Below are 27,134 nucleotides of genomic sequence, written 5' to 3' on the forward strand. Positions count from 1 at the left end.
CCAATTTGAAAACATTTATTAGTAAAGAGTATTTTCCACGTAAGCATTCCAATGCAGATATGTCGCTGAATGGCTTTCAATTGTACTGACAAGATATTAAATACAAACCCAAACAAACAAGCAGGATATGTAAATGATATGGTGGCACTAGACAGAGTAGGCCAGACACATGGTCATCCTTAAGCTGTCTCTAGAGTATAACAGAAAACACGGAACACATTCTGTACAGTGCATTTCCCCCAGAGGCGTGGCCTGTGTCTTGTCCAGCCTTCTTCATTCCTATTGGATTTGGCTGAAGAGGTGAGTACTTGTTCTTCACTCAGTGTCAGTCCGTCACTCACTGGTCCTGCATCTGCTGTTGCATTCGTTGCAACATTTCTTGCATTCTCCGCAGCTGTAGAAAGAAAGCCCAAATTCTTATCAGCTACCAGTGACAAGCAGGAGCCATACTCTCTACACTACTGAATGTTGCAGAACAATACTTACCTATTAATAGTCATCCATCCCCGGTTTATCTAAACATCCATACTTTAGATCATGAATAATTCAGATAGTTCTGCACACATTAATTAAATGTTACATAGAAAGTAGGGGCAGAAGTAGGCCACTCAGCCCTTCAAGCCTACTCCACCATTCAACATGACCTTGGCTGATGCTCTATCTCAACACCATACCCCTACCTTCTCCCCATACCCTTCGACACTTTGAAATCCATCTATGTCCTCCTTAAATATATTCCGTGACTTAGCCTCCACAGCGTTCTGTGCTACAGAATTCCAGAGGTTCACTTCTGAATGCAGAAGTTACACCTTATCTCAGTCCTAAATAGACTGTATTCTGAGACTATGACCCCATGTTTTAGGCCCTGAGCCAGAGGAAACTACATCTCTGCATCCAGTATGTCCAATACTGTCAGAAATGTATATGTTTCAATGAAATCTCCTTTCACTCTTCTAAATTTGAGTGAACACAGGCCCAGTCAAGCTAATTTCTCCTATTGTGGCAATCTTGCCATTCCAGGAATCAGGCTGGTGAACTTTGCTGCCAATGATAAGTATATCCTTTCTTAGATAAGGAGACCAAAACTGCTCCAAATGTGATCTCACCAAGGCCCTGTGCAGCTGCAGTGAGACATCCTTGCCCCTGAACTCTGGTCCTCTTGCAGTGAAGGCCAACCTACCATTTGCCTTCCTGACTGCTTGCTGTACCTGCATGCTTGAGTTCAGCAGCTAGTGTACAAGGACACTCAAGTCAACATTTCCCAATCTATCACCAGTGAAGTAAAACTCTGCCAGTCTACAACATGAAAATATATTTGTTTACTATGGAAATTGGCACTTGTCATGATGAAACCTTTCTACGTCAGTGGATAGCAGTTTGGCTACTTGGTCAATTCAGAAACGAGGGCATGGATTTTTGACTTGCTGCCCAAACCTAAAACTGATATTGTGAATTGGCCACCTATTATAGGAACTGCCGAGTTTTAATTTCTAATGATTATATTGGAAATCAAACTTGAGGAACATCTGTACAGGCCACCAGTTTGCAATGCCAGTTCAACATACAGACATCAAGTCGAAAGTATAATACTTTGTGTTAGGAAAACAATTTTATTTTAAGGGATTTATATTTATGTTGGTAAACATTAGAAATAAGGTATTGTTTTAAGTGGGTTTAATTTAATATTTCTGTGCCTGGAAGGGTAAAACCTATACTTAGATTAATGCTGGTCAAAGGTGCTTGTATGTGTAGGGATAGGTTAAGTTCTATTGTGCTTAGAGAGGACTACAGCGTGAAGAATAAATAAAAGGCATAAGCATATGGATGTTGCTTAGCAACTAGCAGCCCTATTAAGGGGGGGAAATGTTTTAGTTTTAGCTGGATATTTGCAGTTGGATATAGGACGCTGTGAAGTGAACCTCTCCCACCTCTGCCAGAAGAAGCTGGACCAGGACAAGGTCATTTCAAAGATGTAAGCTTCTTAAGGAGCAAGTTAAAGTCCAGATAACTAGGGAACTGGACAGAAAGAATGCTAAAATGACTGAAGTTAGGAGGATAGAGACCAAGCTATTGTTCAGAAGAGTTCAAGGAAGAGTAAACAAAGTGTTTGAAGTTAAAGAGACAATTGCAGTAACCAGATTTAAAGTGGGACAGCTAACTTCAGAGGTAAGTCAAACATCTGACACCAACTTAATACAGTCCAGAAGCAAGAGTTAAAGCAATTGTGAACAATCTGCCTGCAGTGATAGTGGAGTCGGACAATTTAGGAACTTTCAAGCGGTTATTGGATAGGCACATACAAAGAACAAAGAACAACACAGCACAGGAAACAGGCCAACGAGCCCACGCTGCCATCCTAACAATGTGTTTTTCCTTCTCCACCCTTGAGCCATGTCTATGCTTATGGCACATGGAGCACACCAGGATAACAGGGAGTGGGTTAGCTCGATCTTGGGTTTGGACATAACTCGGCACAACAGAGGGCCGAAGGGCCTGTACTGTTCTATATTCTATGAACGGTTTGTACAGCAGTCCAGAAAATGAAATCCTAAAGGGACAGCTTTGTTTAAAAGTACAATTTGGAAAACCGGGACTGGACTTTGGAACAGAAAGCACAAATTGAAAGCATTATTGTGAACAAATATTTAAAAGCTTGTTTTTTTTGGGAGTGGAGTTTAAAAACTCTCATGTGACAATCATTTAGGAGAAATCCACAGACATTGAGGTTCAGAGTGGAGAGTATATTTGATTATAGCTCTCGTGTAGTAAAGGGATGTTGTATTAAGGAGTTATAGTTTTAGGCTTTGTAATGCATGTTAATCTTAAAATCTGTGTGTATTTGATAAGCTATGAGAAGGAGTAAAAATGTTCTTGTTGACAAAATGAATTAGTGGTCCTGTGACTCTGTTCCTCTATGTGTTATGAAAAAAAGTACAAGTTCAGTCTTTTGAGCCAGGAATCCATTCCAGAATCTTTCCATCCAGTCTTATCATCAACTGGGATTGTAATACGGTGGCACAACGGTTAACACTGCTGCCTCATGGCACCAGGGACCCAGGTTCAATTCCGGCCTTGGGTGATTGTGTGAAGTTTGTACCTTCTCCCCATGTCTACGTGGGTTTCCTCCAGTGTTCCAGATTCCTCCCACAACCTAACCACTGGTTAGGTGGATTGGCCATGCTAAATTGCTCCTGAGTGTCAGGGAGATTAGCAGGGTAAATATTTGGGAGTACGGGGATAGAGCTTGGGTAGGATGGTGGTTGGTGCAGGCTCAATGGGCTGAATGGCCTTTTTCTGCATTGTAGGGTTTCTATGACTATAATCTGGTATTCAGCCAAACCACACATACAAAGCCTATGCCTGCCCAGGGAGACTTGAGATAGATAATAAATTTGCATTGTTAGCATTAGCCAAGTCTCGAAAATAAATAAATCTCAAAAAATGATCACAGATAAGAGGTAATGCCTGTCAATTGGGAGTGTGTTAATTGCATTGCTAATCACTAAGTGATACAAAGTGCCTTCTCACATGATTTGAAAACGGTCACAAGATCTTTCAGAAACAATTCAATACTAATTATGGGCGGCACAGTAGCACAGTGGTTAGCACTGCTGCTTCACAGCTCCTGGGTCCTGGGTTCGATTCTCGGCTCGGGTCACTGTCTGTGTGGAGTTTGCACATTCTCCTCGTGTCTGCGTGGGTTTCCTCCGGGTACTCCGGTTTCCTCCCACAGTCCAAAGATGTGCGGGTTAGGTTGATTGGCCATGCTAAGAAATTGCCCCTTAGTGTCGGGGGATGTGTAGGTTAGAGGGATTAGTGGGTATAATATGTAGGGATATGGGGGTAGGGCCTGGGTAGGATTGTGTTCAGTGCAGACTCGATGGGCCGAAGGGCCTCTTTCTGCACTGTAGGGTTCTAAAACATCAGGCAAAAGGATGGTCAACAACTAGATTAAAGGCTGAAGTCACAACACTGAAATGAACATTTACTTACGAGTCCATTCACACAGATGGTCAGTGCCAGACATCTCATGGTTGCAGACTATTCAACCACATAACATGGCAAGCGTTTCCCAGATACCCACCTCTTCATCCTTCATTTTGATGAGTTTCTCTGTCTCTGCATCTGGGGTTGGCACGGGTAGTAAGGGGAGCGGACTTTCTGCTCGGTTGTCCTGGGTCAATTTACTGTGAAGTTAAAGAAAGAAAAATACGGTGGCTTTAGTCTGATCACTTTGAGATGAACTAGGGCCCAATTTCAAAACAACACATTAATATGAATAAAAATATATTTAGGCTTTGACATTTCTGAGTTCCAGTCGTAAGCATGGAAACAAATCAAGTCCCCAAAGAAACACTGCAAACTGCTTAAGCTGTGATTGTTCTCCAAGGTTCTGCCAATTTCCCACCAGAGTTACAATGGGTGCACAAAAGAAACCCCCAGAGAGTTTCCGACTATGTCAATTTCTATCTACACTGGAAAAGAACAAACTTTCAATCAATAACATCCTGTAAGAGGTTTTCCAATCATGTTGACAAATGATCGATGGAAACCTTGGAGAAATGGTGTAAGTGGCTGTTACAACAGAGGTAATATGAACTTCCATTGAGAGTCAGTGCCTAACAGTGTTACAGGGCTGCATGCTTTAAACGGTTTTTCCTTAGTTCAATGCAATTGGCCAAGTCATCCGAAAAGTTCTGCAATTGACTTTACATCGATAGAATCTCAACAACGTGATATAGATTTTGATCTAATTTAACAGAAGAAAGCAAATACAAAATGAATTTACATTGCATAGATCAATATATAGATATAACTACATAAAATATGAATGGAATAGAATGATGACTTTCTACATCTTAGTCACTGCCAGTGTCTCAACTGTGTAATGAGGCAATTGATAAAACTGACAGAATGCATGGATACATAGTCAAAACAATGGAAAGTTAATTTATTGAGGTTCTGCTCGGGTTCTCCAACATACTGGTCAGATTGCACTTGAAGAATTATATTCAGTTCTAGCTGCCACAATGCCAGAGATACATGGAACTTCTAGAATTAAGAGTCTTAAGCCAGAATAGGATGCCAGTGTAGGGTGCATGAAACATGAGGAAAGATTTAATTACCAAATGTTCTGAGTTGCATGGAAGATGATTAAGGGAAGCTCCTGGAGGTGAATAAACTACTAAGCATCTTAGGCCTGGTGAACACTGAATATGACTCTATAATTTGGTAGATTAATTGGATCCAACGTTACAAATATAACTTGATGAATATAACTAAGTGGCATGGTGGCACAGTGGTTAGCACTGCTGCCTCACAGTGCCAGGGACCAGGGTTCAATTCCGGCCTCGGGTCACTGTCTATGTGGAGTTTGCACCTCCTCTGTGTGGGTTTCCTCCGGGTGCTCCAGTTTCCTCCTACAGTCCAAAGATGCGCAGGTTAGGTGGATTGGCCATGCTTAATTGACTGTAGTGTTAGGGGGATTAGCAGGGTGAATGTGTGGGTTACGGGAATAGGGACTGGGTGGGATTGTGGTTGGTACAGACTTAATGGACCGAATGACCTCTTACTGTACTGTGGGGATTCTATGAAGTCAAATGGCATAAGTTCAGAAGTGATTAAAAATGAAGTGTGCAATATAATCAGAATAATGGATAATGAATAATGGCAAAGCCACAGGGCTGAAATTTCCACGGTTCTCTGATCTGACATCACTTTTGCAGGAAATGTCTGGACCTCATGGAGAAATAATCACCATGTTCATCATTTCTCTAGCAAATTATATCTATGTTATGGCTACTAGCCTGGGAGAGGTGAAATACTGAAATGCCAGTTTATAATGGGCTCCTTGCTACTTTGAAATATATCATTACAAAATAAACCGATTTCACCATGAGAATTTATCCCCCTCACAGATACGAGCCCTAAAATTTAACGAGTAATCAATTTGTAATGCTGGACATAGCATGCTTCACCAGGCTGATACCGGAGATGAGGGGATTAGCTTATGAAGAGAGGCTGAATAGACTGGGTCTGTACTGTTTAGAAGGCTGAGGGGGATCTTATAGAGAATTACAAGATAATGAAGGGGATGGATAGGGTAGAGGTAGAGAGATTCTTCCCACTTAGAAAGGAGAGCAGGACTAGAGGGCACAGCCTCAAGATAAGGGGAGGGTGTGCAGTTTAGATCGGAGTTGTGGAGGAACTTCTTCACTCAAAGGGTGGTGAATCTCTGGAATTCTCTGCCCGTTGAAGTGGTGGAGGCTGCCTCGCTAAATATATTTAAGTCATGGATAGATAGGTTTCTGATAGACAAGGGAATTAAGGGTTATGGGGAGAAAGTGGAACTGATTCACTTCAGATCAGCCATGATCTTATTGAATGGCGGGGCAGGCTCGAAGGGCTAGATGGCCTACTCCTGCTCCTATTTCTTATGTTCTTATGACATGACTTGCATAATTGCGTCCACTTCTACACAGAAGCCTCAGGACTTTTGCCATCATGTTACTATTGCAACAGAGATGCGGGTTGAGTGCTTTTAGCCAATTGCAGCTCATTAGCCGCCAGTCATTAGTGACACACAAGCTGTCCAACAATAAATACCCCTTAGAATTGTTTCCAAGATCTGCAACACAGCAGAGTGACGTCAACAGTTGCCTGGGAGCTGGGATGCGTGCACCTCTCCATCAGGCCTGTGTACTAATGGTTGAATATGCTTTGCCACCACACTGCCTGCAAACGCACCCATTCAATACTCAGTTATCAGATCAAGTTCCTTACAAGAAGGTGAGTGCGAAAAAGATAAAATAAAAACAGACCTGGTCATCTCCTGAATGCATCTGGCTCTGAAATTCTCATAGTGAATGTCCCAGGTCACATCCTTCAGGTCCTGCATGTGTGTTCGGATCAGCATGTTCCTCAGTTTTACAAAGTCACAATGTGCCTGATTCTCCACTGTCAACATAAGACAAAAATTAAACCTTCACTGGTTGCTTCTTGTGTGTGCATGTATTCACTCTTCCTATGGAGAATATGAGAAATCATGAAAGGATTAGCAAACCACAACCTGGATGTTACCATTCACGATAGCAATTTTATACCAGCTCAGGGAGGCGACGGCATAGCGATATTACCACTAGACTGTTAACCCAGAAACTCAGCTAATGTTCGGGGGACCCAGGTTCAAATCCCACAAGAGCAGGTGTTGAAATTTGAATTCAATTAAAAAAAATCTGGAATTAAGAATCTATTGATGACTATGAAACTATTATTTATCGTCAGAAAAACACATCGAGTTCACTAATGTCCGTTAGGGAAGGAAATCTGCAGTCCTTACCTGGTTTGGCCTACATGTGACTCCACAGCAATTTGGGGACTCTTAACTGCCCTCGGGCAGCGAGGGGTGGGCAATAAACGCTGGCCCAGCCAGTGATGCCCACGTCCCACAAATGAATTTTAAAAATATTACAAGGTGATTAATCCTATGACAGTGCCATAGCTCATTTAGTTCAAATACCCCCCTGGATTTCAAGGGAGAATTCAGAGCTGGAGTCACTCAACTATTCCTTAGTGCAACTTATCTGTGTTGAGGTGGGCCTGAAGCAAAGACACCTTTAATACACATGATTATATTCAATTTCATTCTAGCAATGTACAATACTAGTCAAAATGGAGTATAACAGTTTGAGAAGCATCATGGGGTTAGCTAGCTAGCTGCCTTGACCACATTCCTATAGCTAAAGTCAATAACTAAATGAGCTATGGCACTGTCATAGGATTAATCACCTTATAATATTTTTAAAATTCATTTGTGGGACGCAGGAGGGCCATCCACGTGGCTGATTCCCCAGCCGAGATCAACAGCAAGGATCACTGTTTAGCAATAAAGAACAGGAATATTGCAAGCCTTCCCAAGCAAATTTGCACCAAGGACAATTATGCCAACTTAATGGTTGTCCCAGCTGCAGTCAGCTAACTGAGCACACACCACATACTCAACTTGGTATCTTCTCATTTCTTTATCTTAGCTCTGCATAAGGAACTGACTGGATCTGGTGCAATATCAGATTAACTGGAAAATATTCTTTTATCGATCTTTACATTCAGAGCCATGCCACACTGATGTTCACACTTCTGTTCAATTCTAGTTTATGGAATTTTGTATACCGACGGAATTCTGTTCAAGGAGAAATAAAGGTCTTGCTTAAGCATTGCTCTCCTCACAGTTCTAAGTTGCCTCACACATCTTGTTCCTTTTTGAACAGTCGCTTTGAGGTAGATTGCAGTTCCGCTTCCACAGCAGTCTTACCTTCTACAATCCCCCAGGGGTACAGTCGTCCCCGGACCCTCTGACCCCGTGCCTCCACCACAGTGTTGCTACCGATGACAGCAAAGGGAATGCTCTCCTACAAAGGAAGTGGAAACAAAGAAAGGGTTTGTGGCTGTACAGCACCTTTCCAAACCATTGAATGTCGCAAAGTGTTCTGTAGCCAATGGAGTACTTTTGAAGTGTTGTAATATATAAAACAGCCAATTTACACACAGCAAACTCCAGGAACAATAGTTTGTTAATGACCAAGTTGTTATGTTGACTGAGGGATAAATATTGTTAGGAGATGTTGGAGTTTAGAAGGCTGAGGGGGGATCTTATAGAGACGTATAAGGTAATGAAGAGGATGGATAGGGTAGAGGTAGAGAGATTCTTCCCGCTTAGAAAGGACAGCAGGACTAGAGGGCACAGCCTCAAGATAAGGGGGGGGGCGCAGTTTAGATTGGAGTTGTGGAGGAACTTCTTCACTCAAAGGGTGGTGAATCTCTGGAATTCTCTGCCCGTTGAAGTGGTGGAGGCTACCTCGCTAAATGTATTTAAGTCACGGGTAGATAGGTTTCTGATAGACAAGGGAATTAAGGGTTATGGGGAGAAAGCGGGAAAGTGGAACTGATCCACTTCAGATCAGCCATGATCTTATTGAATGGCGGGGCAGGCTCGAAGGGCTAGATGGCCTAATCCTGCTCCTATTTCTTATGTTCTTATGTTGTTTGTGAGTGTGTGTGTGTATGTGTGGGTGGGTGTGTGGGTGTGTGTGGCAGGGGAACTCCTCTACTCTTCTTCAAAATAGTGCTGTGTGTCTTTTACCTTCGCCTGAAGGGCAGATGGGTCCTCAGTGTTATGTCTAATCCAAAAACATTAAGTGTGGGAGTGCAGCTCTCCCGCAGTACCGCACTAGCTTTGACTTTTACGCTTGAGTTGCGACTTGAATCAACTAACGTTTGACTCAAGAGGCAATAGTGTTACCATCATGGACAGCAGATTGCTGACATTGTTCATTCCTTTGATTGATATTAAAGAGGATTATTAGAACTGAGGGGCTGAAGTATTTCATAACGTTTGACTAATCATTTCTCAAGTAATATCTTTCCCCCATAATTGATATGCTCCAAATTCAGCTAATTAAATTTTCAAAATGAAGGTTTTTTTTAACAGGGATTGATTAATAAAAATATCAGGCACAGAAAATAAAAGTGATCTTGGGTTGAATACCCCACCATGTTACTGTGCCCCATAGTTGGAGGCCAGCATAGATCAGCCTTTGAAAGGTGGGGCAGGCTTGAAGGGGCTGGTGGCCTCCTCCTGCTTCCATTTCTTTGTGCCATATTCTTGTGTGTTCAGTTGGAGATTATTCCTTCTTCCAATAACAATCAAGACGTGAGCCAACACCACACACATTGTTTCTGAAGATGAGTTAAAATTGACTAAATGGCTTTCCTCATCAGCGGCTATTAGATAATGTTGTGACTGTTATTGATTTTCAGACGCCTAATTACAGTTGGGATGAGGTTCTATTCCATTAAGTTTTATTCTGGGCGCACATCAGTCAGTTAAAGTTCTGAAGTGTGATCATATTCGACTCAGTTTGAGGTTTGGATGTGATCCCATTGTCTTTAACCAGGAATAGAGTCAGCGTGCTTGCCATTACGTCGGTGTTGAGAGTTGATACTGATGTTGAAATGAGCTCAACTATATAATTACATTGATCACAAAGTTGACTTTCCCCAGAGGATGTTTCCCTTGCATCCCACATCCCTGGAACTGCATCTCACCTTTAATTCCTTGTCCTGCTGCTTAAAGTCATCGTCCTCATCTGAGTCGCACTCTGGAAATTGATATATTTTAATTCCGTACTGTTCAATTTCATCTCGAATCTACATTGGCAGAAGAATGAACATGGCAAAGTTAGTAAGAAACTGGTTACTGCGCTGCAATATTCATGATGACAATATCATTGGGAAGAGCTTCTGGGGAGCAGACAGACAGATTAAGCAGAAGGGCAGAGTGTCAAACAATTGTGTGATCAGAGACAAAAACTGGAGAAGTGGAAAAATTGAAGTGAGAAAGAGAGATGATAAAAATGGATGAACGAGACGATGGGGAATTTCTTCAGCCAGAGGGTAGTGAACTGTGGAACTCATTGCCACAGAGGGCTGTGGGGGGCCAGGTCACTGAGTGTCTTTAAAACAGAGACAGACAGATTCTTGATCAATAAGGGGATCAGAGGTTACGGGGAGAAGTTAGGAGAATGGGAATGAGAATCATATCAGTGATGATTGAATGGTGGAGCAGACTTGATGGGCCAAATGGCCTAATTCTGCTCCTATATCTTATGGTCTTGTGAAAAGAAGAAACAAAATGAAATAAATTAAATGGAAATGGGACGAAAGTAGAGGGCAGAGTTCATTCTCTGAAGTTGTTGAACTCAACGTTTAGTCCAGGAGGACAAATCGGAAGATGAGGTGCTGTTCCTCCAGTTTGTGTTAGGTTTCAGCATCTGCAGTATTTTGCTTTCACCTTAGTGTGATCAAAGAAATTGTCTTTGAGTAGATTTTGGGAAGAGATAGGAGGAAGGAGAAAAAGTGGAGGGATAGCATTCCAGAGTCTGGAAGCATAATGATTAAAAACATCCTGAAAATAATTCTGGGACAGGAGGAGGGACCAACCTAATGTACAGAGTCAGAGAGAACAATGGAACAATAGCTAAAAATGTTGCAGAAATGGTGGAGCGATTAGATGGATATGGGAAGGCCATCAGGGATACCTACAAAATAATGAGGATTTCAGTATGATTGTGGGACAATGTATGTATACAGTTGGTAAGCCCTAGGCTGGTACACGTTACAAGCTATCTGGAGTTTTGTATGAGTTGGAATTTGTCCAGGGGAGGGTGGGGAGGTGGGGGAGCTGGGCAGGAGCACATTGGAGAACGTTGAGCTTGGAGATTATATGAGTATGAGGCAGCACGGTGCCACAGTGGTTAGCATTGCTGCCACACAGCGCCAGGGACCCGGGGTCAATTCTGACCTCAGGTCATTATCTGTGTGGAGTTCGCACATTCTCCCCACATGCAAGTGGATTCCTCCAGGTGCTCTGGTTTCCTCCCACAGTTCTTTGAGAACATTACATGTGCAGTGGAAAATGGGGACTGTGGATGTGGTGTATCTGGATTTCCAGAAGGCATTTGACAAGGGGACACTCCAAAGATTGCTATATAAGATAAAGGTGCATGGTGTTACAGGTAATGTATTAGCATGGATTGAGGATTGGTTAGCAAACAGAAAGCAAAGAATGGGGGTAAATGGGTGTCTTTCTGGTTGGCGATCAGTGACTAGCAGTGTGCCTCAGGGATCAGTGTTAGGACCGCTATTGTTTATGATTTAAATAGATGATTTGGAGTTGGGGACCAAGCGTAGTGTGTCAAAATTCACAGGTGACACTAAGATGAGTGGCAGAGCAAAGTGTGCAGAGGATGCTAAAGGTCTGCAAAGGGATACAAATAGTCTAAGTGAGTGGGCGAGGGTCTGGTAGATGGAGTCCAATGTTGTTCAACGTGAGGTCATCCATTTTGGTAGGAATAACAGCAAAATGGGCTATTACTTAAATCATAAAAAATTGCATTATGCTGCTGTGCAGAGGGACCTGGGTGTCCTTGTGCAAAAATCACAAGGAGTTGGTTTGCAGTAGGTAATTAAGAAGGCAAATGGAATTTTGTCCTTCATTGCTAGAGGGATGGAGTTTAAAAACAGCGAGGTTATGTTGCAGCTGTATAAGGTGCTGGTGAGGCCACACCTGGAGTACTGTGTACAGTTTTGGTCACCTTACTTGAGAAAGGATATACTGGCACTGGAGGGGGTACAGAGAAGATTCACTAGGTTGATTCCAGAGTTGAGAGGGTTGGTTTATGAGGGGAGACTGAGTAGGCTGGGGCTATACTCATTGGAATTCAGAAGGATGAGGGGAGATCTTATAGAAACATACAAGATTATGAAGGGAATAGATGAGAAAGAAGTAGGGAAGTTGGCAGATGAAACTGGGGGCATGGCCTCAAAATAAGGGAGAGCAGATTTAGAACTAAGTTGAGGAGGAACTTCTTCACACAAAAAGTTGTGAATCTGTGGAATTCCCTGCTCAGTGAAGCAGTTGAGGCTACCTCATTGAATCTTTTTAAGGTAAGGATAGCTAAATTTTTGAACAATAAAGAAATTGTTATGGTGAGTGGGCATGTAAGTGGAGCTGAGTCCACGAAAAGATCAGGCATGACCTTATCGAATGGCAGAGCAGCCAAATGGCCTACTCCTGCTCCTAGTTCTTATGTTCAAAGATGCGCGGGTTAGGTTATTTGGCCATTGTAAATTGATCCTAGTGTTAGGGGGATTAGAAGGGTAAATATGTGGGGTTATGGGATTGTGGTCGGTGCAGACTCAATGGGCTACATTGCCTCCTTCTGCACTGTAGGGATTCCATAATAAGGAAGGGAGAACTAGCAGCCTATACACACATACAGGCAAAAACAGTCAAACTTGATAGTGGACAGGATGTGAGCATTAAAGGGTCAAAGCCTGTACCACTGAGTACAGCTCAAACAAAAAGCCAGAGGGAAACATGGAACTGAATGCTAGGGAATAAAGTTTTCATCTCAGCCAAAAAGGATATGGTAGCACTGAGGTTACACTATTGGACTAATGTTCACTTCTGGACTAATAATCCAGAGTTTAAGCCCCATCACAAATTAACTTTGAAAATAATTCTAGCAATGAAACACTAACATCAGTAAAAACGAAACTGGTCGGATTGTGAAACAAACATCTGGCTCACAGATGTCCTTTAGACGGATCAGGTCTACATGAGATTCCAGAAACAGTTCATGTGCTTTGTTATTTACTGCTCTCTAAAATAATCTAACAAACAGCATCAAACCTCAGGGCAACTCGAGATGGCCAATCAACACTGGCCTTATCAGCAACGCACACATTTTGAGAATTAATTAAAATAAAAGAAAGAGACGATCTTACTGATGTTAAGATGAAAAATCTTCTTTGCGCTCAAAATTGGGATGCTGCTCAGGCAGTCAAATTGTATAGTAAGCAGTCGTGGAGTCGAGAGTAATTTTTTTAAATTAATATTTACAGGATGCGGGCATCGCTGGCTGGGCTAGCATTTATTGTCCATCCCTAACTGCCCACCATTTCAGAATCAACCACAATGCTGTGGGTCTGAAGTCACATGTAGGCTAAACCAGGCAGATTTCCTTCCCTAGAGGGCATTAGTGAACCAGATCGGTTTTTACAATGGCTTCATCGTTAGACTTCTAATTCCAGATTTTTACTAAATCCACATTTCACCATCTGCCATGGTGGGTTTGGAACCCAGGTCCCAAGGGCACTACCCTTGGTCTTTGGATTGCTGGTCCAGTGATCGCTCCACTGTGCCATTGCCTCGAGGTGGCACTTAGTGTCATTGGTCACTTAGTAATTGGCCTCATGACAAATGAGAACATCAAGTTAAAAGGGAGGTGAAGAATAGAACAAGGCGAGCTTGCCTTAGGTGACCAAACTGGGACAACTGTGCCAACACTGCAGATTATCATTGCAGAGTGCATACAGAGCAGATACAGGAAAGACCAATGCTCCATCAGCATCAACACAGGCTGTACTGCAGATTGCATCTACTCAATGAATGAATGCTATTCAATCCTGATCAGTCAAACTTTTGAACTTGTCATTAAATCGAAAAACATGGTCCATTAACAACACTATCTGGATTTATAGTTATGTGTGTCTCATGGTTCCTGACACATTTCCCTGGCTATTAAAATAAGGCCAATAATATTGACGGGACAGAATTTAACACTCTTGTATTTAGCTCATTTATTTTATGAATGATGTTTCTCACCCTCTCTTTGAGTTTCTTCACCTCAATAGGTGTGAGTGAGTCGGCTTTCGCAATCACTGGCACGATGTTCACTTTCTGGTGTAATGCCTTCATGAACTCTGTGTCCAGCGGCCGCAACCTTAACCCAAACAGAGGGAATAAGTTACTCCTGAGACAGGCACGTTATACCTTCCGATAAAGGGAAACTCGTCCGAGAGACAAATCACCCTTCCCCACACGCTGAGAAACACATCACCTTAGGAATAACTCACCCTTTCCTGCAGTGAAACAGATTGTCCCAGAGATGAATCACCCTTCCCCGCAGACACAGAAACAGATCATCTCAGAAGTAACTCACCTTCCAATATTAGGGCTGCACGGTAGCACAGTGGTTAGCACTGCTGCTTCACAGCTCCAGGGATCTGGGTTCGATTCCCAGCTCGGGTCACTGTCTGTGTGGAGTTTGCACATTCTCCTCGTGTCTGCGTGGGTTTGTTCTGGTTTCCTCCCACAGTCCAAAGATGTGCGGGTTAGGTTGATTGGCCATGCTAAGAAATTGCCCCTTAGTGTCCAGGGATGTGTAGGTTAGAGAGATTTGTGGTATAATATATAGGGATATGGGGGTAGGGCCTGGGTGGGATTGTGTTCGGTGCAGACTCGATGGGCTGAAGGGCGTCTTTCTGCACTGTAGGGTTCTATGATTCCCCACAGTCAGAGAAAGCGGTCCTCCCACAGATAAATCACTCCCTCTTCATGCACAGAGAAACAAATCGCCCCTAGAAATGTACACGGGAATACAAATTGCACCCAGGGCATGGTTAGATCACACCCTGGTGCAAATGAGAGTTGGTCAGCAATGGATTTAATGTGGCGTTGGGAAGAACATCTCCCTCCTGGCTCCACAATAAACTAAGTAAATATGTACAAATTTAGTTTTCCAGTGGCAGCCTCGAGTAGTCCTCTTTGTTTGTCTGCAAATTCCTGCTCAATTAAGGGAATCTCAAAAAGGCATCTGATCAACGCACTACTGCCCCAAGCACAGAACCAAACTCATGTTTCTGCTGTTTGCATGGGGTGTTCCTGGAGGAACTTTTACCCATATGATTGTCAAGCACTTCCAGTTTGGAATAAGTTTGTGCATTCCACCTACCACAATGGATCCTCAGGCCCCCAAAGTCTATTTATTCGTGTCACGAGTCGGCTTACATTAACAGTGCAATGAAATTACTGTGAAAATCGCCTAGTCGCCAGCGCCTGTTTGGGTGCTCGGAGGGAGAATTTAGTACGGCCAATGCACCCAAACAGCCCGTCTTTCGGGCTGTGGGAGGAAACTCATGCAGACACGGGGGGAAAGTGCAGACTCCGCTGAGACAGTGACCTAAGCCAGGAATCGAACCCCGGGTCCCTGATGCTGTGAGGCAGCAGTGCTAACCACTGTGCCACGCTGTAAGACAAGTCCAGCACCATCCAGTGTCAGAGTAGTAGAAACCTTCTGCCCAGGCAGATCAAATCTCCCAGTTCCACGTACGCAGCCTAGAACATATCCAAACAGGTGGGAGCAGTACAACACTCTCCTGCAAGCTGGGGTAATCAAATTTTAAAAGGGCCCAAAGACATACAGAAATGTAAGGACAGCAACAGATCAAAAGGTGACTCACCACCATCATCTCAAAGGCAACTGGGGACCAGCAGTAAAAATACTGGTGTAGCCAGTGAAACCCACATCTCACCAAGGAATGAAAAATAAATCTGTTTGTCTCACTCACCAAGAGAAACTCAACCTTCTCCTAATACCCTTCAGTGTTCAAAGAACAAATGGAGCCCGGAGTCCACTATGGTGGCACAGCACCGCTGCCCTCACAGTGCCAGGGTCTCGGGTTCAATTCCAGCCTTGGATGACTGTGCAGAGTTTCCCGTTGTCTGCGTGGGTTTCCTCCAGGTGTTCCGGTTTCCTCCCACACTCCAAAGATAGGGAGAGTGGTCATGCTAAAATTGTCCCCTGGTGTCAGGGGGGGATTAGCAGGGTAAGTGTATGGGGTTAGGGCCTGGGTGGGGTTGTTGTCGTTGAAGGCTCGGTGAGCTGAACGAGCTCCGCGTTCTATGATTCTCTGTTCTACTGTGAGAAGTATCAACCCCTAAATTAACATTAGGTCCAGGCATCTCTTGGGCTAACAGGAATACGTTCACAATCAGATCCAGATATGTCCTCCTCTACATCCTATAACAGCATTACTATGCTCCAATCTTAAGTTAACATATTCAGTAACAGGAATAACCAATAGAAAAATGATCCCATTATCCCTCAGTCCAACCCTTCTTCTTACCCGTGTCCATAAGGAGAGATAAAATAGAGGCAACAGTGCACTCGGTTATCCTGAATGTTCTTCCTGTTCAGGCCACTCTCATCTCGGAAATACTGTTCAAACTGTTGGTCGATGTAATCGGCTATGGGCTTCCAGCTAGAGAGAGAGAGAGGAGAGGCTGGAATCAAAGAGCTCTCATGCTTTATTGCCAAGTAAGCCTACAATATTCAGCAAAGTTGCATCACAGTTGTAATATGCACTGCCCCTGATCAATCTGAGGTTGCTTTAAGAATGTAGGAAAGCAAAAGACAATGATGAGGTTATTCAGCTCCCCCAGACCATTCCTTCCAAACTTGTCCCGCCATCTACCTGTTACATTCTCATATGTAGCGCTGCAGCCAATGTCGCTATATTTAAGAACTCAAAAGAGTATAGAGTAGGTCTAAACCATTTGTTCCATCAAGCCTTGTCTGTGCAGTCCACGTGCATGATTATTCTATCCATCGCTAGTCCATCTCCCAGGAGTCCCGTGGCGCCTGTTTTCCTGCCTCACTCATTTCCCTACATTCCCGATTTCCCACCACCTCTTTGAGGAACCAGGCAATGGGCAGTGGTTCCCATTTGGAGTCAGGGCACGAATGTTGGTGTCAAATGCGAGTCCTGGCCCCACGTCAACCCCTGAGTGATTTTTGCAGAATTGGCCAGTTTGCAGCCAGAGGGTACACTTGCCAACTGGTTCAGGAGAGCTGGCAGATTCTCAAAGCTGGGATATAATAGGAGGCCTTCCCGCACTGAGGCACTGCAGCCTGCCATTGTGGGTAAGGGAGAGAGGGGGCATTTCCATCTTGCGGTGCCCCCCTCTGCACTTCTTAAATATTTGAAACTAAAAATGTCCACAGCCGCCAGCCACCACTGTGGAAGAAAAATCTCTCCACTGTGTGGTCTGCGGCTGATGGAGTGATTTGGCTGCTATGGCAACATCTGACTGTGATCAGTGACCAATATTAATTTGACTGCTTACTTGAGAAAGGATATACTGGCACTGGAGGGAGTGCAGAAGAGATTCGCTAGGTTGACTCTGGAATTGAGAGGGTTGGCTTATGAGGAGAGACTGAGTAGACTGGGGCTATACATAAGAACATAAGAAATAGGAGCAGGAGTAGGCCATCTAGCCCTTCGAGCCTGCCCCGCCATTCAATAAGATCATGGCTGATCTGTTGTGGCTCAGTTCCACTTTCCCGCCCTCTCCCCATAACCCTTAATCCCCTCTCTTATCAAGAACCCATCAACCCGCGTCTTAAAAATATTTAGCGAGGTAGCCTCCACCACTTCAACGGGCAGAGAATTCCAGAGATTCACCACTCATTGGGATACAGAAGAATGAGGGGCGATCTTATAGAAACATAGAAGATAATGAAGGGAATGGATAAGATAGAAGCAGGGAAGTTGTTTCCACTGGTGGGTGAAACTAGAACCAGGGGGCATAGCCTCAAAATAAGGGGAAGCAGATTTATGACTGAGTTCAGGAGGAACTTCTTCACACAAAGGGTTGTGAATCTGTGGAATTCCCTACCCAGTGAAGTAGTTGACACTACCTCATTGAATGTTTTTAAGGCAAGGATAGATAAATTTTTGAACAGTAAAGGAATTAAGAGTCATGATGAGTGGACGGGTAAATGGAGCTGAGTCCACGCAAAAAAATTCAGCCATGATCTTACTGAATGGCGGAGCAGGTTCGAGGGGCTACTCCTGTTCCTAGTTCTTATGTTAACAGGGAGAGTAGGGTCTAAGTGATCCTGACGTGATGGCCCCCTGATCAGACACCAGGCATCTGTGGCCCTCTGATCAATTGAATACCCTTTAAAAATACTACACATCACCAACTTTGGGTCCATGTCCAATCCAGTCACCAGGAAAATGGCTGAGTGTTGGAACTATGACAGGGAACTGGTGTGCCAGATTGCATCAGGAAATTCTGTATCAGTCTGCCTGCATTCCCATTCCATATCGGAACAAAAATCCTACCCTATATAACCCATTTGTGTCTCCAGCCAGTAGGCAAACATGACACTGAATGGTAGCTGTCTACAGAAAGAAACAAAATATAGGTTTGTGATTGTACATTCAACTGGTGGCCCTGGAAAGGGAGCTGAGACCTACTGTAATTGACAGAGACCACAGGGACTGGAGCCTGTGGTAAACACAGGAAGTAACATTATCAGTTCAATTTTAAATTCTTTTTATTTGTATTTCTACAAATTGTGGCCAGTTAAAAAGGAGCACTTTTGTTTGATGACACTGGGGCATTCACAATTTTTAATTTTCTTTAACCCAGTCCCTGTTTTAATGCTAACATGAGTCTTTTTGGAATGTGTGTTAGCATCACATTATATGCATTAAAACTGTTTTTTTTAAATGGTGAACCAAGAGAAACTGTAAAGAGTGTGGAACTACCAAAGGAAAAAAAGTTAGTTCATGCCTCAGAATTTCTAATTCTGAAATCATATTGTCCAGCTCTCCCTGGATGAATGGACTGCTCCTATTCCTTTTTAATGTATGATGGAGGCTATTTACAGCACAGAGTTTGAGGTGTGTAATTTTTCCGCACACGAGTTCCATAAATAGAACAAAGTGTGATCTGAGTTTCTTTATACATGTTCCATGTGGGCATTTCAAACATAGAATGCTGATTTATATCAGTGACACTTCTTGTATAAATCCTGAAATAAATATGAAAGCCGGGCTTGTGTATATCACTATATATCATCAGTCAGGCTCTCAGGATGGCTCACTTACGCATGCTAGAAGCCACATATATTCATATGTAGGGCTTTGTCCTTTGCAGACAGAAGGAGCGTGTCTATGCATTGTGCTGTTTTGAGCCAAGCAAAAGGCTGGGGGGGGTGCAGGGATCAGTCATTCACTGGTTCATTCCCCATGATGATGCCTTGATCAGAGTAGACCTGCCTGGTTTGCGTTTGAACGCTAGCCTGGTAGTTTACTGTTCCCTACTGCATTATCGATGGTACTGCCTCAACCAATCAGAATGCACTTGCCAAACACTCAGCACTCTCTTCTCGTGCAATATAAATTGCTCCCTTTACAGTGAGTAATCTTGTAGAACATAGAACACTACAGCACAAACAGGCCCTTCGGCCCACAAGTTGCGCTGATCATATCCCTACCTCCCAGGCCTATCTATAACCCTCAATCCCATTAAATCCCATGTACTCATCCAGAAGTCTCTTAAAAGATCCCAACGAGTTTGCCTCTACCACCACCGACGGCAGCCGATTCCACTCACTCACCACCCTCTGAGTGAAAAACTTAACCCTAACATCTCCTCTGTACTTGCTTCCCAGCACCTTAAACCTGTGTCCTCTCGTAGCGACCATTTCAGCCCTGGGAAATAGCCTCCAAGAATCCACCCTATCCATACCTCTCAACATCTTATAAACCTCTATCAGGTCGCCTCTCATCCTTCGTCTCTCCAGGGAGAAAAGACCTAGCTCTCTAAACCTATCCTCATAAGGCATGCCTCCCAATCCAGGCAACATCCTTGTAAATCTCCTCTGCACCCTCTCAATAGCTTCCACATCCTTCTTGTAGTGAGGCGACCAGAACTGTGACCTAACCTGACGGCTGTAAGACGAAAAGCCAGCATGCTCCATGTGATTTTTTTTGCAATGCTCAAATACATTCACCATACCCCAGCAACATTCCAAATGATCAATTCTAATAATTAATAAACCCAATGGAGAATTCAAGAGAAATGTTGTTGGAGAGCATTTAGAATGTGCATTTTGCTACCATACAGAATAATTGAGGCAAATATCATAGATGTAGTTAAGGGGGAAGTAAGACAAGTACTTGAAGGAAATGGTAATAGATTCAAATGAAGTGGGAAAGGCTCGTGTGGAGCATAAACACCAGAACAGACCCATTGGGCCAAATATATGCTCTATAAATAGTATTTAACACAGGAGTAGACCATTCAGCCCATCAAGCATTCATTTAGATCATGGCTGGTCTGTGCTATCCAAACGCCTCAGCTCGATATAACCTTAAGCATCTTTGTCTAACAAAAATCGATCAATTTAAGTTTTGAAATAAAATATTTCAGCTGATGGCCTACTGGTTTTACTGCTAGACTATTAATCCAGAAACTCAGCTAATGGTTTGGGGATCCAGCTTCGAATCCTGCCACGGTGCAATTTGAATTCAATAAAACAAATCTGGAATTAAGAATCTGCTGAAGACTATGAAGCCATTGTCTGAAAAACCTATCTGGTTCACTAATGTCCTTTAGGGAAGGAAATCTGCCGTACTAAAATTAAAGTTTATTTATTATTCACAATTAGGCGTACATTAACACTGCAATGAAGTTACTGTGAAAATCCCCTAGTCACCACGCTCTGGCACTGGTTTGGGTACACCGAAGGAGAATTTAACATTGGCCAATCCACCTAATGTGCACATTTTTGGGAGGGAACCGGAGCTCTAGAGGAAACCCGCACAGACATGGGAAAAATGTGCAAAATCTGCACAGATAGTGACCCAAGCTGGGAATTGAATACAGATCCCTGGTGCTGTGAGGCAGCAGTGCTAACCACTGTGCCGTCCTTGTCCGGTTTCCAGGCTTTTCTCTGTGTGAAGAAAATGTTTCCTCACATTGCCCCTGAGTGGACAGCTCCAAACTTGAGACTATGCCTCCTTATCTTGGATTCCCCCACCAGAGGAAAGTGTTTCTCTTTGTCCACCTTTAATTACATTTCCTCAATTAGATCATCTCTTAATCTACTGTATTGTGGGGCATACATGCCTAATCCATCCATCCTGTCCTCATAATGTATCCATTTTAGTCACGGTACCATTCTGATGAATCTGCTATGCACCCTCTCAAAGGCTAATAAATCCTTCCCGAGTTTGAAAACCACAGAATCCCTACAGTGCAGAAGGAAGCCATTCAGCCCATCGAGACTGCACCGACAACACCCAAGTCAACTCCCAGTAACCCCACATATTTACCCAGTTCGTCACCCTGACACTAAGGTGCAATTTACCATGGCCAATCAACCTAACCTGCATATCTTTGGAGTGGGCTTGGAAATCGGAGAACCCGGAGGAAACCCACACAGACACAGAGGGACACAGACAATCACTCAAGGCAGTAAGTGAATCAGGTCCCTGGCGCTGTGAGGCAGCAGCGCTAACCAATATACCACCCAACTGACCATAGCCCTGTAACCTGAATCTAATTAGAGCTCTGGAGAGCTTCAAGCCCTATGTTTTTCATCCTTCTTGCTATAAATGCCAATACTTTATACCTGTTCACAAGATTTTTAGTGATTTCTCTATTTGAAACCCTGAATCTCTCTAGTCATTCGCAATTCCTAGTTTCTTGCCACTTAGAAAATATTCTGATCTCTCATTATAAAGTTCAAAGTGGATGAAGTCACACTTTCTTATACTGCATTCAAAAAACCTTTTAAAAAAATGCCATTGTTTTTCCGGTTATTTAATCTATCAATTGTTATAATGCAGAAAGCCAGGCGGTGTGAAGGATAGAACTGGGGCCAATTTGTTACTTACAATTTGTTACATTTGTTTCAGAAGCACTTACTCCTGGCGAACATGCATCTCCTTACTCTATATAGCCACAGTTTCAGTCTGTTGCATTTTAATAAGGGCAAAAGTAATTTTCAACATTTGCAATAGTTAAATACAATTAACATCAATGTCCTTTCTCCTCCCATTGTATACAGTGTCACCTAACTTTGTACTTATTTATACTAATTTATAGTAACTGGATTCTTCCAGATGTCAGGAATCTATTCACACTTCCATGTTAATCAATTCACCCAGTGATAGAATTCTCTGTTAACGTCTCCATCATAATCTAATCCTCAGTGATGTTGCATTTGTACACACCTTTGTATGTTGTTCACCGCGTCCCCAAATCCAGGCGTGTCAACTATCGTCAATTTAAGCTTGACACCTTTCTCTTCAATGTCCACCGTGTGTTTTATTATCTCCACTGTTTGGCTGATTCTTTCTGTAAGAAGGTTGGGGGAAAACGTGAGCAAAACCCTCCTGTAAACCTGATAAAACATAACACTCTTCCCATCTCTCCCCCCCAGTGCAATATCTATATTTTCTAATCTCCATGAATCAGAAATGGCTGATTCTAACCTTTAACCTTTCACCCATGAAGGTCATTCTTTCATTAGATGCTAATTTCCTGTCTTCGAGCAGGGTAACATATTGCCATGAGATGTATGTGTGTATCTCAGGAAATTCTGGATCGACCCACCACAGAAACAAGGCCACCAGGGCTTGTGTCTGCCTTCACATGCACGTGTGTTAGATTAGGAAGCTGCGGGTCAAGTCAATGACCTTTCATCAGAACTGGAAGATGAACAGCTATTACGGAAGTACGTAGCCAGTGAAATCGGAGGGAGGGAAAGAAAGAAACGAAACCTAGAAGCCTGCAATAGGGTGGAGGGCAGGCATGATGAAATGATATAAATGGTGACGGTGCAAAGCAAAATGAGCTGATAATGAAAAGGGGAAGAAACAAAAAAATGTCTCCAAAGCAGACAGAAGTGAATATATAGAAAAACAGACATTGTGGATAGTCTGGTGAGGAACAGAACAAAAGCAGATACTTGCTGTAAATCCATTCATCTACAGCATCATTACATGCACCATTATCTGTTTCTTTCATCATAGATACTGGGCAGAATTTTCCCGCCACAGGAATCGTAGCGGTGGGAGCCACGGACCACACAAAGGTCCTCGGGCAGGATCTTCCGGCTTTGGGGAGATCATGGCCGGAAAATCCCATCCACTATCTGATCTGCTGAATACTTAATTTTTATTCCAGCGTTCCAGCATCCGAAATATTTTACATCTGTTTAGCGGGAGGTTTCTATAACAGAGAATATGCAGTGTCGAAACAAGCCATCCATCCCAGCAAATCCATGTCAATGTTTGTGCCCCGTTTAAGAATCCTCCCATCCATCCTTATCTAGTAAATGGGAATGGTTCTGGAATGAGATATTTCAATTATAAGGATAGATCTGTTCTCTTGAGTGAAGAGAAATTTAAGAGGAGACTGGATAAAGGTGTTCAAAACCATAAGGGAGCTGGAGAGAGTAGATAGGGAGAAACTATCCCTATTGCCAGAAGCGCTGAGGGAACACACATTTAACATGATTGACAAAGGAAGCAATGGTGACACGAGGAAACACCTTAAGTGTTGAGGATCTGGAATACGTTGCCCAAGGGTGTGGTGTAAGTAGGTTCAATTGTGGCTTTCAAAAGAAATTGAATAATTATCTGAAGAGAAAAGGGCTATGGGGAAAAGGCAGTGGATTGGGTCTAGCTGAGATAGGTAGCATACATGATAGGCTGAATGGCCTCCTACAATCATTCTATGACCCTATCAACACAGCCCACGACTGCTTTCTCCTGCTCCCTCCCCTTAAATATATCCAGATTACTCACCTCAACTCTGGTTGCAAATTTCACCGTCTCACCACTATGTGGGTACTGACATTTCTTCTGAATTTGCTATCAGATTTCATAGTGACTCTTGCAGATTGATGGCCTCTGGCTTTGTTCGTCCCTACAAGTGGAATCATTCTCTCTTGTGTCTACTTGTGCTAACCCCATGAGATCCACAGGGAATCACAGATTGATCTCACTGTGGGGCTCATCGAGTGGTTGTTCCCCTGGTAACTCCAGCTAAAACTCATTGCCTGAGGCTTATATAAAGCAGGCCTTGCCGTCCCAAGCAGGGACAAGTGTGTGTACACCATGGTTTTACTCTGCATTTTGTAATAAAGTAAATTCCCTTCCAGTTGGGCTTCCTGAGTCATTACACTACTCCATCAAATCCTTTCATAATTTTACAGACCTTAATCACGTCACTCCTGACCATTCTGTTTTCTGGTATGACCCTCGTAAGCCATTTCTGTACCCTGTCCAGCCCCTCTATATTCTTTTTATAATATGTCATTCAAAACTGTACACAATACTTCAAGTATTTTCTAATCAAGGTTTGATCCAACTGTAGCTTTTTAATCGATCCCTCTCTCCATCTAGAAATAAACCCTGTGTTTGCATTGCCCTTTTTAAATCCTTGTTCATTGACATCACTACTCTGAGATTGGTGTATTTGCATTCCTGAATCCCTTTGCTTTGCTATCCCATTTAAATTCTTAATTCCCACGTCAAATGTGACTTCCTGTTTCTCTCGCCAAAGTTTAATATCTCACAATTATCTGTGTTTAATTTAATATGAGTTTGTCTATTTGGTTTGACCTTGAAAGAGGACAATTATCTGTGTTGAACTTCAGTTGTCAATCATATGCCCGATTTCCTCTGTCGCTGACTATTCTCTTTTTGTAGCAATCTGCAAACTTAAAAATTGTGTTTGTGGTTTCAAAGTCTAAAATGTTAATAAAAACTGTGAGTAGCTGAGTCCCAGCACCGATAAATGTGCAGGACCCCATTTCTTCCACTTTACTCCAAAGCTCTGCTTTCTGGCTGTAACTAGTTAGCAATCCACTCACATGCCTGTTCCTCAACTCTGCATACACTAACCTTATTAATTAGATTATTACATGGCATCTTATCCAAGGTGTCTTGCAAATATAGTTAAATTACATCTACTATATTACTCTCTCTGTTCATTTATTTATTCTCCTTTTATATTTATGTATGCTACGTCTAGACTAGACTAGCATTTATTGCCCATCTTCATTTTTCCTTGGGAAGATGATGCCCCCTTGAACTGCTGTTCACGTAGTCCAGATACACCCACACCGCTTAGGGAGGGAACTCCAGGATTTTGAGCCAGCGACAGTGAAGGAATGGTGATACATTTTCAAGTCAGTGTGGCTCGGAGGGGCGCTTGCAAATGGTGATGTTTCCATACACGGTTAGCACTGCTGCCTCTCAGCACCAGGGACCCGGGTTCGATTCCCGGATTGGGTCATTGTCTGTGTGGAGTTTGCACGTTCTCTCCGTGTCGGCGTGGGTTTCCTCCGGGTGGTCTGGTTTCCTCCCACTGTCCAAAGGTGTGCAGGTTAGATTGGCCATGCTAAATTGCCCCTTAGTGTCAGGGGGACTAGCTAGGGTAAATGCATGGGGTTATGGGGATAGAGCCTGAGTGGGATTATGGGCAGTGCAGACTTGATGGGCCAAATGGCCTCCTTCTGCTCTGTGGGATTCTATGATACTATCTGCTACCCTTCTCCTTTTAGGTGGTAGACAGCATGGGTTTGAAAGATGCTGTCAAAAGGAACCTTAGTGAGCTGCTTTAGTGAATCTTGTAGATATTACACTGTTGCCAGTTGATTGTGGAGGGAGTCAACATTGAAGGTGGTGGATAGGCATCTATCAAGCGGGCTGCTCTGACCTGGATGATGCCAAGCCTCTTGTGTGTTGTTGGAGCTGCTCTCAACCAGGCAAATGGAGACCACTCCTGACTTGTGCCTTGGAGATGGTGGTGGACAGGCTTTGTGGAGTCAAGAGGTGAGTTACTCACTGCAGAATTCCCAGCCTCTTCAAATGATTCAATGAGATGAGTCTCTCGAAATCCGTGCTAACAATTCATTATAGTTCCTAAACAGTTTTCTATTTTATCCTTCATTACAGACTCTAGATTACTAATAATAAGCTGAATGGTCAACAGTTCCCCTGCAAATCTTCTGTCTCCCGTCAATATTCTCCCATTCCCCAGGAAGGGTGGCACCAGTAACGGCACAGACACCTAAGATAGAACTTCACACAACCCATCATCTTCAGGTGTTTTACTGAAGGCAAATGTACGTACTTAGTCCAAAATGGCTGCCACACCATAGCAACGTCTATCTTACATATCACAGCAATACCACTCAGCTCTTACCTTCAGCGTTGAGAAGTTTCCTGTCTTTGTAAAGATCTGTAAGGAAGAGACTCTTGACCAAAGTGGACTTCCCCAGCCCCGACTCTCCTGTGGAGGAAAAAACAGTGAATTTCAAACACCATTCTAAAGGGAGGTAATTTACTCAAATACAACTCACAAAAAAATGTTCACAAACCAGTTTGTCTATTTAACACTCAGATTTATCATCGTAACCCCTTCTTTGAAGCACACCCAACTCAAACGCTCTTTATTTTGTTAAATGGGGAAATGAAATGAATGCGGTGTGAAGTGATTCATTTTGATAAGGGCGAGGATGGCCAGGATATTGTCAGACTAACAGGGGTCTCACCCACTGGTCAGAGAACAGGCCGGGAATCCCATCAATTCTGAGGGGGAGGGCCAATGGAATCGAGTGCGCACGGTGGCACAGCGGTTAGCACTGCTGCCTCACAACGCCAGGGACCCGGGTTTGATTCCTGGCTCGGGTGACTGCCTGTGTGGAGTTTGCACATTCTCCCCGTGTCTGCGTGGGTTTCCTTCAGGCGCTCCAGTTTCCTTTCACAGTCCAAAGATGTGCGGGTGAGGTGGATTGACCATGCTAAAGTGACCTCAGCGTTAGGGGGACTAACTAGGGTAAATGCATAGGATCATGGGAATAGAACTGGGTGGGATTGTGGTCAGTGCATACTCGATGGGCCGAATGGCTTCC

At 43.3% G+C, this 27,134-nt stretch overlaps 1 protein-coding gene across 2 annotated transcripts in view; it reads right to left on the minus strand.

The window, feature by feature from the left end:
* septin5a (septin 5a) overlaps positions 1 to 27,134 on the minus strand; it is a 42,225-nt gene continuing 15,091 nt past the window's right edge. For both annotated transcript variants that reach the window (XM_080208503.1, XM_080208502.1), the window contains exons 3-11: positions 26,426 to 26,512; positions 22,441 to 22,564; positions 16,531 to 16,665; positions 14,228 to 14,345; positions 10,105 to 10,206; positions 8,312 to 8,408; positions 6,822 to 6,957; positions 4,085 to 4,187; positions 1 to 394 (exon numbers count right to left, since the gene is read on the minus strand). In XM_080208503.1, the coding sequence (XP_080064629.1) occupies positions 338 to 394; positions 4,085 to 4,187; positions 6,822 to 6,957; positions 8,312 to 8,408; positions 10,105 to 10,206; positions 14,228 to 14,345; positions 16,531 to 16,665; positions 22,441 to 22,564; positions 26,426 to 26,512 (959 nt within the window). In that variant the 3' untranslated portion in view covers positions 1 to 337. The remainder of the gene's footprint in view (positions 395 to 4,084; positions 4,188 to 6,821; positions 6,958 to 8,311; positions 8,409 to 10,104; positions 10,207 to 14,227; positions 14,346 to 16,530; positions 16,666 to 22,440; positions 22,565 to 26,425; positions 26,513 to 27,134) is intronic.

Source organism: Carcharhinus amblyrhynchos, chromosome 20 (assembly GCF_965287045.1).
Source record: "Carcharhinus amblyrhynchos chromosome 20, sCarAmb.v2.hapA, whole genome shotgun sequence".
Classification (NCBI taxonomy): Eukaryota; Metazoa; Chordata; class Chondrichthyes; order Carcharhiniformes; family Carcharhinidae; genus Carcharhinus; species Carcharhinus amblyrhynchos.